The sequence below is a fragment of the Mus caroli genome, chromosome 2 (genome assembly GCF_900094665.2).
Source record: "Mus caroli chromosome 2, CAROLI_EIJ_v1.1, whole genome shotgun sequence".
NCBI lineage: Eukaryota > Metazoa > Chordata > Mammalia > Rodentia > Muridae > Mus > Mus caroli.
In genome coordinates, this window is record NC_034571.1 from 134,527,535 (window position 1) to 134,542,001 (window position 14,467).

A 14,467-nucleotide genomic window follows, 5' to 3' on the forward strand; every position below is an offset into this window, starting at 1 on the left:
CCTGCATACATGCGTGTGTGTGTGTGTGTGTGTGTGTGTGTGTGTGTGTGTGAGAGAGAGAGAGAGAGAGAGAGAGAGAGAGAGAGAAAGAGAGAGAGAGATTGAGAGAAAGAGAGGGGGAGGCTCAAGGACAATTTTATTAGAATTTGAGAGAAAATTAACAGAACAGAGAAGCTGAGAATCCTGGCAGCTGATAGGGACAGGGAAAAAGAGAAAAGTAATGTCTAAATCAGAGAAGCTGTGAGAAAGCCCAAACTGTAGGGAAGAACACACTTAGGAGTACGCAGCCAGAAACTTCTTCAGTTTAATGGGCTTTTGGGTTCCGTGGCAAAAGACTCCACCAAGGACACATACTTAAAAATAGAAATAGATGCTGCTTATTAAGAAAGAGAAAGCTGGCAGTTGAAAAGATTGCCCAGTGGTTAGGACCATTTGCCTTTGGAAAGGACTGGACTCTGGTTCCTACCCCACATATCTCCGGGCTCACAGCCACTGGAAACTCTAAGTCTAGAGGATCTGATGCCATTTTCTGGGCATAAACGTACGTGTATATACATAAATAAAATTAACTCCTAAAAGTAAAGCACCCCCAAGAATGGAAAGTGGGGTAGTAGGCTGAGGAAAGAACTGGAAAAATATGTGGCCATCCAGTATTTGACTCTGTGTAGTTCACACCTCTTCTGTTTTCCTAGGTACTCTCCAGGCAACATATCAGCCATTTTTATAAATGTTTCTTTTAGGATAGAATGAATTCCTTCAAAACTGGAAATGGGGTACCATTTACTAGAACAGCATCTTAGCCTCATCTGTCAGGGGCATTGTGATCTGGTTTAGGAAAACCAGTGAAGACACTGGTGCAAAGGGCCTCTGCTAAGTAACAAAGGCCCAGGTCATTTCACCCTCAAACGGGGTACATAACCAGGTGGTCATCATCGAACCACATGTGTCTTCTCAATCTGGGTTTAACGGTCAGCCATGAAGAAAGTCGAGAGGTTCAAAACTAAGGAGTATTTGATATATCTTTTTCTACCTTGACGGGGGTAAGAGTCAAAAACAGGGCAAAAACAAAAACAAAACAAAAAACTTGCAGGGAACTTCAGAGAGCTAGTGAGAATGATCCAGAGTCCTACCAGCACAGAAATGGGAACCCATGCCTACAGCTGTAAAGAACTGAATCTGCTCTCTACCAAATGAGTGTCCAGAGCCCAGTCCACCTGACACATTGACTTCTACCTAGTGATGCCTTGAACAGAAAAATCAGCACACTATGCTGGATGTTGGGTCCATAGAACCTCAAGATAAAATACAGACATTGTCTTACTACTGAACCACATAGCCTACCACGTCTCTATTCCAAGTTAGAGTTGAGGAAGCTGAGGCTTAGAAAGGCTAAATGGCTTCCTTGAGGTCAAAACAGGGCAGAGGTACAATACAACTTGGCAGATGGGCCAATGGGGTAACACAGAACTAGCTTATGTGGGAGGCAGAAGACTCAGGTAACCTGGGATGCTGATACCCATCCCTGCATGTGCCTATTTCATTCAGATTTCTCTGCCTTGAGGGTGCAAATGGCAAACAAAATGATTCAGTAATGCCCTTGATTAAGAAAAGTGATTGTCACAGCTATGACTAAGGTGTTTAATCAATGACTTAATTAAAGAGAGGTTGTCCTACTGGGCCTGACCTAATTAGGTGGGTCCTTTGCTAACTTTATTTAATGTGTGTGTGTGTGTGTGTGTGTGTGTGTGTGTACTTGCACGTACATATACAATATGTGTGTCAGTGGAAGGAGCCAGCCCCATCAATAGCTACGTATTTTTGAGGAGATACGGAGTTCAGCAAGAGAGGAGTGAGTCAGGCAGGAGGTTCAGAAGAATCTTGCACCCGGACTGACTGGCAGTCCGGAGTGCTTCTTTATTTACACAGAACTCAGAAGGCAAGGATAGATTCGTGTTGTACCAAAACACAGATCATATCACTTTGTCCCTAGACGTGTGTTTTAACTTCTGCACCCGGACTGACTGGCAGTCCGGAGTGCTTCTTTATTTACACAGAACTCAGAAGGCAAGGATAGATTCGTGTTGTACCAAAACACAGATCATATCACTTTGTCCCTAGACGTGTGTTTTAACTTCCTCTTGTTATAATTTTAGTCGTCATTGATAAACAGTGACAGAACAGTTACGTTTTACAATCATTTTCTCTCATCAACCCCACAACCCAACTTTTAAGAATCCAGAGGCATATTTTTCCAAAGCATCACAGCCCATGCTCAGTCTGGTAGCCCTTGCACAGAAAGAAAATCTCCAAGCCTGCCAGAGCAGATTGTCATGTCCCAGACAGTGTGTTGTTAACTCTTAATGGTCAAAGTGTATAGTAAGAAGAGGCTTTTAATCTGATCTGCTGCCAACTCCTCTAGCCCACCAAATCTTGTTTACCTTTTTAAGATTACTTTGTTCTGATTATCTTATTCCTGAGTAAGTACAGTGACAGATGGTATAAAAATCTCGTCCTGTCAGAGACTCATTAGGAGATCTCTGGTGTCATTATTTGAGTCATAACCTCCGGCTTAAGGAAGACTATCAAGTAGGCCAGATAAGGATATCTCCCTAAATGCAGAAAGGGTACATGCTCAGGACTTTCCTAGGAAAACCTAGAAGCAGTAGTCCCCAGAGATGGCATAAATGTTTCATAAGAAAATTCCCGTCAATCCAATATCCCCAGGTTGTACAAATATTAAAAGCCCCACACAACAGGTAAAGACCAAGACCAAAAGTGGACGCTCTCACTGCAGCTTGCCAGCTCTTTGTCACGCAGCTCTGCTGGCTGTAGGACTTTCTCTGTTCCCATTAGACATGGCTGGACCACACCACTGTGCCTGTAGGGATAAAAGGCAACTCTGCCTTATTAGTTTAGTTCTGCCTTTATGTGCTCCAGGTAACCATCGTGAGTTATCAGGCTTGTTCGACAAGAGCCATCTCTCCAGCCCACCCTAACCAGATGGCAGTTCTAAAGAGGATTCTAGAATGTGGAGGATAGATGAGGAATATCCTGGAGACATTCCTGCTAGCCCAGGAAGAAGAAAGCACCCATGTCCACATCCATGGGTAGGAGTTACAGGTAGCCTCTGCTAGCCAACTGCTATCTGTTCAATAACTTTAATGGTGAGGAAGAGACTTCTGCTGTCAGCTAGAAAGGTGGGTGTGGAGGCAACTTTTGAGACTGATGAGAGGTCTCAGCTAGGATGAGCCTGGATTTCCTGTGTGCTTAGAACAGGTGAGAGAGTAAATATGGTTGTTTGAAGCCTTTGCTTTTGTGGTGATTTGTTATACTGCAACTGAAAACTCATATGTGTAAGGGGAAAAGGAAAGATTGTTCATTGTTCCCCTTAGCGTGAGAGGAGGGACTAGGGTCCAAGCAGCTCAGCTTCCTGCTTTGCTTTTTCAGTTAACCTATAGTGGTCTTGGCCTCTCATTTATCTTTGGCTTATTCACAGCATCAAGGAAGCTCCAAGCATCCCAATCCTACACCCTCTTGGAAGCTGACTTTGCTAGAACTTGGTAAATTCTGAAGTTTATGTCACTTATAAGCAGAACACACTATTTTGAAACCTTCCCCCTTGGCAGCCTGTGTGGATGAGGCTGGCAGTTTGGTTTCGAGAAGGCAACACTCTCACCCACAATGTCCATCTGGTGGCACTTAGACAAGGTAACCCTCAGTTATGGGAGCATTTACATGCTCACCAACTCTCTGAATGTCTCTGGGCAAATGACTTACATTGATCAGAACCCTTCCATTCTCCCAATCTTGCTGAATACAGGCTAATCTTGGCTATGTCAGCTGTCCTATGACTGCTGGTGTGAAAAATGGAGGTCAGCTCCAGATACTCCCAGCATGCCTCCCTGTGTAAGCTCCTCAACAACAATGGATGTGATACTGAAAAAGATTAATAGGACTTATGTCATCATGTTTATGGGGCATGAAACCCCCCACTGTGGATTAATGGATATCTTGGTGAAGGAAATATATCTTCACTCCTGCATGCCTTGATGGGTGAGCAGCAGTCGGCATCAGTGGAAATATATGGAGCGATTGCCTTTCAAAGGTCAGCCTTTAAAGGACTTTTTTGACCTCTAAGTCAATGAAAATAGATTTTTGATTGTTGACCAAGACAACTGCAGCATAGGCTTTCAACATTAAAAAAAAAAAAAAAAAAAAAAAAAAGTCTTATTGAAGTGTAGCTTACACACAGTTCCTGAGTTCACAAGTTGATAAATTTTTTTACAAACTGGACAGTGTGTCCAGGGAACCAACATCCAAATTAAAACAGCAGAAGGATGTGAGATGTTCTAAAGGATATGTGATGTTCTATAGCATGCCTTCCAACAGCACACACCTTGGGATAATTGCTCTGACGACATCTAAGAGCACAGCTGATTTAATCTGCTTCTAAATACCCTTGGATATCATGGAAATGGAACTGTCTAATATATCCTGCTTTTGATGGGTTGTATGCAGCATTGTGCTTTTTCCCTGTATTTTAAATATGCCTGTAAACTTTGTTATTTACATTGGTTTGTAATTTTCCATCATGTGACATCATACCCATGTGTTTATACATTTATGGCTATTTAAGCAGTTCCCACATTGGAGATAATAAAATAGTAATGGTGAACATTCTGTTGTGCTGCTTCTGGCGGACGTATCAGCTGAGTGTACACCTAGGACTGAATGGTGTATGTGTATATTTACCTAATTTAGTATGTGTTATTGTCAAAAACTTTTCAAAGTGCTTGTGCTCATTTTTATCCCTCAAAGCTGCTTGTGAAAGTCCTTGTTAACATATATACTTGCCAATATGTGATATTATATTTTCATCTTAAAGAGCCATCATATTTTAATCCCTGCTAATTTATCACCACTGCTATTGTGAACACATGGAGTACCCCATGTGAAAAACCCAGCACTGAGCTACATGGGACTCAGTATCACAAGAGAAAATGACACTACACTGCCCCCTTCCACTACAAGTCACTTTAAGGCTTTCTTGAAACTATAACAGGGAATCTACCTGTTTACTGTGCTTTTCTTTTTTCTTTTGAAATATATCTGATACATACCTTCATCTTGGTCAAGTGTATTTGCTGAGTCATGAACCTTGCAAATACATATGAAGCTATACATTGTAGGTGAGGACCTATGCCATGAACTCATGAGACAAAGATGAGTGTCACCTAGTTCTTTGTATGATGCTTATCTACAGCATCATGAAGACTAGGTCAAGTGGTAAATTCCAGAGCAGGTTAGCCATTGCCTTTTGTGCTTTTGACTGTAGATCACATGGGATTTACTGATCAATTATTAATACAAAGTAAGTCATTTTAAATATGTGAAATTAGGTACAGAAGAGTAGAAACGCACGTTCTGAAGTTCACCAAAAAGACCTACTAGGCTAGGACACACAGACATTTATTTGAAGGAAATAATTAGGAATTAAATCTCCTTGACAGGTTGGTTACACATCTCTGAAAACGAACATTGTTATTTTTTGTGCTTCGCTGAGTTTCTCCTGGTGATATAATGCTCACTGAACTGATACAAAGACTATATCAATTGGAGTTTAACCAGAGAAGCACAATTCTATAAGTTTTATAGGAAGTAAAGATTTCTCTTTTATAAACGAACAGCATCATATCCAATGCTGGCAGAGTGGGAAATGTGTGTCCAGAGGGGAATGCTTCCAGGTCAGAAGAGAGGTCCTAACTGAGGCTTGTGTTAGTAGGGTATGTAGTCCAGAAATGTTTTATGCTAAAAGCTGAATACAAAACGGGAGAGAATCAAGACAGCCTGGAAGCCATGACGAAAACTCAGAGTGACATGTAGACTTACCTGCCTTATTGCTTTGATACCTCAACTGCAACATGCTACAAAATGACTCAGGATGCATCAGTGTGAAACCCGAGATTCACAGAACCCATGGCAGAGACCAATAGAAGCTGCGGAAGCCCCCCAGTTGCTCCTCACCAAACATTCCTCAAGAACACAGCACAGCCTGCGTGGAGCTCTAGGCACACCTTTGTGGTGAAAGCTGTGGTTGTACTTCTGTCCTACAAGTCCCAAGGAACTGTCCCCATGGGCAGCCCCAATCAAGAACCATTCACAGAATTATAGGCCTGTCTGTTTTACTGAATTCACACAGTACAAAACAGCTATGAAGTAGACAGAGGGCATTGATCCTTCAGTCCTTTTATGATACAGGTGGAAAACTGAGGCCCATAGAGATGATGGTGCATCCACTATTGAATATCTAGGGGTAGGCCTAGAAACTCAGTGGCATGGGTTTCCCTCTAGGTAACATGGAAGAAAAAATTCAGGACTTGAAGTTAGAAGCAATGAAGTTTTAGCATCAATTATTTTTCTGACACTAGGAAAAGACCACTCAATTTCTGAACTCTTGTTTCATAGATAGGGAGTGGTGTGCAGGCTAAGCCCTGCAAACTGAAGGCAACTCTCTTAATAGCAGATGAATAAATGAGTGGTCTCTCAAGAGCCATCATTTTACAAAATTGTCCAGTGGCTTTAAGAAAAGAAAGTGATGTCATGCTGGGTTGTAGAAAGTTCTCTCAAAATTCATCCAGGATTAGAATGGACTATGCAAGGCTTCCCTCCTTTGTACGAACCAGATTCCCAGTCTCTCAGCCTTGTAGCAGTTAAACTTCCTCTGTCCTTCCTCTCCCCTTTTCCACAGATGTAAGGTACCAAAAGGCTGTAAAAGCCAAGACTCAAAAAAAAAGTGGTGCCAGGAGAAGCTGGGAAGATGTCCAGTCTGAAGTTAAATATTTCTACGTTTTTGCTTATGAATTTGCAATGAGTATCTAGCAGGAGTGGCTCTTCTCTGCTCCATGTGCATCAGCTGGCTCAAATGCCTGGAGCTGAAATCATGGAAAGGCCACCCCCTTCCAGCTGGAGCTGTGGCCAGAATAGCTACATGTGGGTTCTCCACATGCTCTTGCTGCTTCTTAAAGACATGAGGGTTGTATATGAGACCTATCCTCCCAAGAGTACTAGACAGAATCGAATTGGCTTCCTCTCTCTCAACAAAAACCACTTAACATCAGTTCTTCATGGCCACAGGCCTCCCAGACATACGAGATGCAAGTTTAGACCCCACTCCTCAGTGAGAAGAATTGCACCATCTCACAATATAAAGAGAACCATGAGATGAAGAATGATCAGTAGTGGAATGACTTTTAAAACAGTTTATCAATTAAGTGGGCCCTTATCCAATAGCACCCCAGAGAAGATGTATGTGCACAAGGGTATACAAAATATGTAATCAGTATCTAGCAAACGGAAGTAATGCTTAGATTCAATTTGCTGTCAGGCTGTTTTCAGTGTTAGGCCTGTGAGTAAGAACAGTTAGCTAGAGCACTCAATTATTTTAAAATTAGTGTTTCATCTTCAACATTTGTTTTCTGGGGGAAAATGAACTGGGCTGGTGAATTTTGGACCATTCCCATGGTCATCAAGCCTAATGTGCTAGAAGTAGATTATAATCCCTTGCAATATTTAGACAGTCTGAATATGGATTGAACAGTATTCGAAAGTTACTTGCAGGAAATAGTCTTGCTGCTAAAAGAGGCCCTGGCGTGGGAACACACATACTCACTAACGCTCCCTCACGTGTTTGCACACACACATAAGGGACACGAAAAATAAAAAAAAAATTACCCGATTTGCTGTGACAGGACACATGATTGCTTGACTCAATCACATTAGGTTTTCTGTAAATCAAAATTTTTTGATTTTAAGCTTTTACCACCACTGGGTGATTTGGAAGCAATATGACCATGCGAAGCATAAAGGAAAAACAATGGATGCTCATTAGCACACAAGAATAACTTTGGAGTTCAGGAAACTCCAAATGGTCTAACACAGCTAGAAAACTGAGTCTGACTAGGGGAACACGATAGAGTCCTATCAACTTTAGGGTTTGTAATTATGAAATGTTTCAAACATAAGAAAAATGGAGAAAATTATTTTTCTACATACCCCCACAGTTAACAGCTCCCAGCTGTGTCATATTGTCTCAAATCTCATTACTTTCTAATCAATAAATTATTAATGATCCAAATCTCATCCCTTTGCAGAGATGACATGCTTGCTATTCCTCTGTTTCCATATGTTAGGACAGATGAAAGAGAAGTCAGGCAGTGGCAGTGCAGGTACTCTGAATAACAGCATTTCACAGGTTGGGCAGACTGCCCGCACTGCTGGCCACCATTCAGAGAGCTTGAGGAGGTTTTTGTAGGGTAGACATGGATGCAAGGCAAAATGAGGTTTACTCCATAGTGGGGCAGGTGCCTTACTGAATCAGTCCACTGAGGAACCGGGTTAGGTGGCAGCTTCTGGTTGGTTGAGTTCAAGGTTTTTTTTTTTTCCGGTTTGGGTTTGTTTGTTTGTTTCTGCTCATGTTTGTGTTGCTTATAAAAGAAGCCAAAGTTTAACCTGATGTCCTTGCAACTGATTATTTGGATAGTACTCATAGATAAGTCCCTACAGCATTGTATCTTTATGTTTTTAAAATGATGCAGAGGCAGTTTTATAGAGTCTGCCTTTCAGCAACACATTTCTGTCATTCAACATTATGGTTTTTGGCTTCAGCCACTGGATAGAAACATGTTGTAAGGAGTGTGGGCATGCAAAGATTTATCTCTCTCTCTCTTTCAACTAAAATTATAGTTCACCTGGAAAAAATGATTCGATGTGGATTCTATACTTTCTGTGTATATAGGCAGAGCTAATGATATAGAGATAGAGCCAGACATCTGACTCAAATGTGAAAACAGGAAAAAAGAAATCTACTCATGTGAACCCTGTCTTTCTATTTTTATGGTCAGAGGCTGAGCTTGTGTGTTTTGTAATGGAGTTCCTGAGGCACCTGGAGGATAGCTTGTTTGTTCCCATAGGGATGGAATCTCAGTGACAGGCCAGGAGGCAGTTGAGCCTTGATAAGGTAGGGACTTATGAATGGATTAGGAAGGCATGGCTCTGAACTCTCATAGCTCATATCATTTCACAATGCCAGCTGACCCAGCTGCCATGTCTCTCACACTGGAGCTTCTCGGCTACCGGAAACTGTCACAGTGAGTGGCAGGTCTGCCTTCCTCAGTGAGGAAAGGGAGAAGTGTTAGGTAGCTAACATCTATTTGGGTTCTTTCTTGTCCCACTTCATGCTCACCCCATCTCTCCCTGAATCCCACAAGAGATACTTTGATGTTTTACTCAACTGTCACTTGAACCTAGATAGAGTGGTTTTAAACTTTATTTCCCATTGTTAAAGAAAGGTAATAAAGGGGTATTTATATTCCAGACACAACATTGAGTTTCTGAGTTAGTCTGAGATATAGGTGAGCTACAGCATGAAGTGCATTTCTCCTGTCTTTGACACATTATGCTCACCTATTTCAAAGAAACCCATGTGTGCCGATGCTCTCTCAAGATGGATAGAAAGGAGACTGTGCACACTTTTTACTTCTGTGGTGACACTTACCCAACAATGCCTACCAAATTAAGTGTTCATTGTCCTTGTGTTACTGTCAACTAGCATTTTATTTCTGCTGTTTTTTTTGTGGGGCTGGGGAGGGCGGTATATGTTGGCCTAAAAGCAAAAGACTTTGTGTAAATTAAACTCATTGAGAGTTAGAGAAAGTACCCAAGGAGCTGAAGGCGTCTGCAACCCTATAGGTAGAACAACAATATGAACTAACCAGTACCCCCAGAGCTCGTGTCTTTAGATGCATATGTAGCAGAAGATGGCCTAGTCGGCCATCATTGGGAAGAGAGGCCCCTAGGACTTGCAAACTTTATATGCCTCAGTACAGGGGAATGCCAGGGCCAAGAAGGGGGGGGGGTAGAGCAGCAGGGTGGCGGGGGTGGGATGTAGGGAACTTTTGGGATAGCATTTGAAATGTAAATAAAGAAAATGTCTAATAAAATAAAATAAACTCATTGATGCTTTTTAGGCCACATTCAAAGAGTACAGATTTGATGACTGTATTTGTCTAACAAGATTAGGACAAAATGCTCTTTGTTTACTGGCATACTTTACTGTCATGTATTTGTCTGCTTCTCTTCTGGCTGTTCTAGAGAACATAAAGTCTAGGTATCCTGTCAGAACCTTGGCATTATTTACAGCTTGCTGCAACGTGGCTTGCTGTCATTTATTATGTCTTATTTATGTAGCATCTTTCCACTGAAACACACAGTGGCTTCATTATACACTCAGGTGCACGCTCACATATAACTCACACACAAGTGCACACACACACAGACACACACCCCTTTAAATATTATCTGATCCTAGGATACAATTAAGACTTCTCCAAAATGCTATACAAAGCTTTCACACTTGTCTTTATGTGTTTTAAAACTGTGCCTGGTCAGTAAGCATTTGCCATGTTTCCTTCCACTTCAAGTGTTTGTTGTTTGCCTCTAGGTGGATCGAATCATCTTCTGTGTCTTCCTAGAAGTTGATTTCAAAATCTACAAAAAGAAAATGAACGAGTTTTTCCCTGTTGGTGAGTAAACCCATTTGTTCTCTTTGAAATTAAGGCATAGAAGGGGTAGGACCTCCTTTCCCTGGTGTTCCGATGGCCATTCTCAGAACTATTCTGTGATTCTCATGTTTGTGGTCAACTCGTGTCATAGTTTCCAAGAACTGCAGGAAGTGATAAGGATTCCCGGCCCTTACTTCCCCCACACCATGAGGTCATCCTGTCCTCTGAGGTAAGTCAGCACATCCTTTTCAGGCTCCATTCTTTACATCAAGTGAGGATTGGACCAAATGGTTCCTAGAATGCACTCCTCTCATCCCAAATTGTTTAATCTAGCCCTCCCTCCACATATAAGGCTTCCAGGCTGCATGCATACAGCAATTAACTTTTGGTTAAAAATTGTAGAAAACCCATTTATATTTATAGTCAGACTTCAGACCTTCTTGTATTTCATTCTCATTCTACCTAATTCTCTCTCCTTGAACTGCAGGGATTGCATGGTCCTTTCTAGGGCAATCTGAGAACGGCTGTCATTCACAGCCTTTCACACTCTACAATGCCAGAGAGGCCTAGGGCTTGCTAAAGAACCTTGAGTAATGGATTTAGGATTGACTGTGCCATTAGTTGGCAATTTGAATATTTTTTCCCATCCTCCCTCTGTTAGCCTGTGGCTTGTTTAATGCCTTGTTACTTTTATGGTCATGGTGCCCGGAGTGCTTTCTTTAGCCATGTTAAGAATTGCTTGTAGGAGATTTCAAGCTTCTGTGGGCAGTGTTCATGGCTGAGTTTTGGAGTGTTTGCTCCTTTTGTTTGTTTCCATCTCCATTTGAGGAGGTTTTTCTGGCCATGAGCAGTGACTATGGTGGGTGAGGAGGAGAGAATAAAGGGTATTGGTGCCATTCTTCTAAAGCCGACCTTCACAGCCAAACAAGAGAGAGAGCATGTCCCACCAATTGTTCCAGGAGGACTTAGGTGGCTGAAGCAGGTAGTGGTTAAAATAAAAGCAAAGACAGTGTCACCTCTCTGAGGATGCTCTAGATATACCAAGTTCTTCACTCCTTACCCTAAGGTTACAATTGGCAAATCTAATAAAGAATATTCACTTAGGCCTAGAAAGGATTTTCTTTACTAAAACGTGATACAGATTCCTTGGACTCCCCTCTGATACAGGCTTATTGCGGCTCTAAACTCTCCTGCCCTTTCTTCTCCTCTCTCTCTCTTTTTTACATTTTTTTTTTACATCTTCAGTATCTCCATACTTTATAGCACAAGGCACTAATTCCTATTTAATAAGCAGTTGCCAAGATAAGATCAGTCTAATAAATGCTTCTCATCATATCCTGGAAACTTCTTTTCTGTTTCAACCTTCTCTTTCTGTGTTGTCTCCTAATTTTCATTAGGACCTGAGTCAATTCAGTGGTGATTGCCTTTCTGACTATTCTTTAAAAGAATTGTTCATTATGAAAAAAACTATTAATTTTGTGGCCTATGTAATATAAATATTCTCATGTCTAGTGAGTATCAGCTTATGAGCTAACTTTAGACTCTTCAAGATGTTTAGAAATAATGATATCATAGTCACTTTAATGTCTCATCAGTCTGAAGATAGTTACAAAAGTACAGGGCACAGATATCTCACTGCAAATTTTAAAAAGTGAGACAGGCTTAGGGGTCTAAAGTTTATTAACAATTGTGTAAATGAATTATCATTTGAAACATTGCTGCTTTATATGAATCTACAAACTCATCTTAGTATTTCCACAATAAAAGAATAATAAAATCATTCTCGGTTTCACATTAGTCTTTCAAAGCACACTATGTTCATGAAATTATTTCCATTGCATGATACCTTAGTTAGGGTTTTACCACAGCAAACAGACACCATGATCAGGGCAACTCTTATAAGGACAACTCTTAATTGGGGCTGGCTTACATGTTCAGAGGTTCAGTTCGTTGTCATCCAGGCAGGTATGGTGCAGGAGGAACTGAGAGTTCTACATCTTCATCTGAAGGCTGCCAGAAGACTGGCTTCCAGGCAGCTAGGGCAAGAGATTTAAATCCCATGCCCATAGTGACCCATCTACTCCAACATGGTTAAACCTCCCAATAGTGCTACTCCCTGGGCCAAGCATATACAATCTATCACCCATGATTATAGTAGTAAATACACTTCACACTAACTGTCAAAATCTCCAACAATCCCAGCATATTTATACAATGTTGCAGCATCAGACACTTAAATCCTAGGTTTAAAGTGTGAAATAAAGACTATGTCTAATGGAATATGTGACTGCTGATATAAATGGTGTATATTATCTGACATTCATTTGAATTTATGCTTTATTCATAACCATACCATCTTTGATTAGAATATGATTTTTCCTAGCTTGCCATATATATTTCCTAGACTATGTCTAACTAGAGTTTTTACCTTTCCCAACATAAAGATAATAATAGCTCACAAACGTCATATTCATATGAAAACAAACTACTCTACTTAGAGAAAACTTGATCTCAAGGTTAGATAGTCTACAGCCAGAAATCCGAGACAAGAAGCAGAAGAAACCAATGCAAGTTAAAGTCAGAAGCAGCACACTGAACAAGCAGCACTCCTGGCCTCCATTCTTACAGGACACTTAGGACCAAAACCCTACTGTCAATTTTCCTGCTTTCCAATTAAATTAGAAAACAAAAATTGGCAAAGAAAAATGAATTAGTCCATAGTTTGGCCAAGATGGCCTGGGGTGGGGGTAAAAAAGTACAACTTCTTTCTCTTTGTGCCTGGGGCCATCTTACACTCTATAGAAAGCCCCGAGACAGATGTTAGAACCATGTCAGTTTAATTATGAGGTAGGCTATTCCATCTTATACTGGAGGAAGGGGACCTGCACACCAGGTTTTCTCCATTCTCTCTGTTCTACACTATGAAAATTGGGGTCTTAACAATCCCCTACTTTTGTAAGAAAATGAATTAGAACAACAAAACAAGGATTTGGGGATGAGGTATAATAACCCCACATGTTCTGGGCCTGGCAGGATTCTTTGGTCCATTAATTGAATCTATAGTGAGCAGCCTTTGTACCTTTACTTTGGAAGTCAACTTTGAGTTCCAATCCCTGTTATGTCTGTCAAGCATATTCACTTTGAAAGCAAGTAAATAAATAAATAGACAAACAGAAAAACAAACAAATGTGGCAGTCTGATAGCCAATGGGGTAAGATACAAGTGTCTCTTCTTAGACCAGTGGTTCTCAGTCTGTGGGTCATAACCCTTTTGTGGGGGTGCAAACTACCCTCACAGTGGTTGCATATAAGATATCCTATGTATTAGATACTTGTGATTTACAACAATAGCAAAATTAATTGCAAGAACAGAATAATTTTGTGGTGGAGTTCAGCACATCATGGGGAATTGATAAAGGGTCATACCAAGGTTGAGAAGCACTGACATAGACTATCTTCTCCCCAGCCAGGGATTCAGCATAGGGTCAAAGTTATAATATTCACTGTAGGAGTAATGTAGGGAATCTGTTTTCAACAAGACACCATTCCTTTATGTGATCTAATCAGTTAATTGTCATAATCAAGTTCTCAAAATATAGCTACCATATTAATTCTGGTTATTGTGATTTTTATTGCAATGGTTTCATATAAGGTATTATTGAGGTTTATCTGTCTTAAATTGTGTATTTACTTGTTCTCTGTGTATAAGCACACACACACACACACAAAAATATGGACGTCAGAGAACAACTTTCAGCAGTCAATTGTCCCTTTCTTTTTTTTTTTAATTAGGTATTTTCCTCATTTACATTTCCAATGCTATCCCAAAAGTTCCCCATACCCTTTCACCCACCCACCCCCACTTTTTGGCCCTGGCGTTCCCCTGTATTGGGGCATATAAAGTTTGCA

General features: G+C 40.9%; 1 protein-coding gene across 7 annotated transcripts in view; it reads left to right on the top strand.

Moving 5' to 3' along the window:
- Positions 1-14,467, top strand: part of Macrod2 (mono-ADP ribosylhydrolase 2) — a 1,935,542-nt gene that overhangs the window by 1,721,862 nt on the left and 199,213 nt on the right. For all 7 annotated transcript variants that reach the window (XM_021155700.2, XM_029471903.1, XM_029471913.1 and 4 more), the window contains exon 9: positions 10,499-10,580. In XM_021155700.2, coding sequence (XP_021011359.1) covers positions 10,499-10,580 — 82 coding nt within the window. The remainder of the gene's footprint in view (positions 1-10,498; positions 10,581-14,467) is intronic.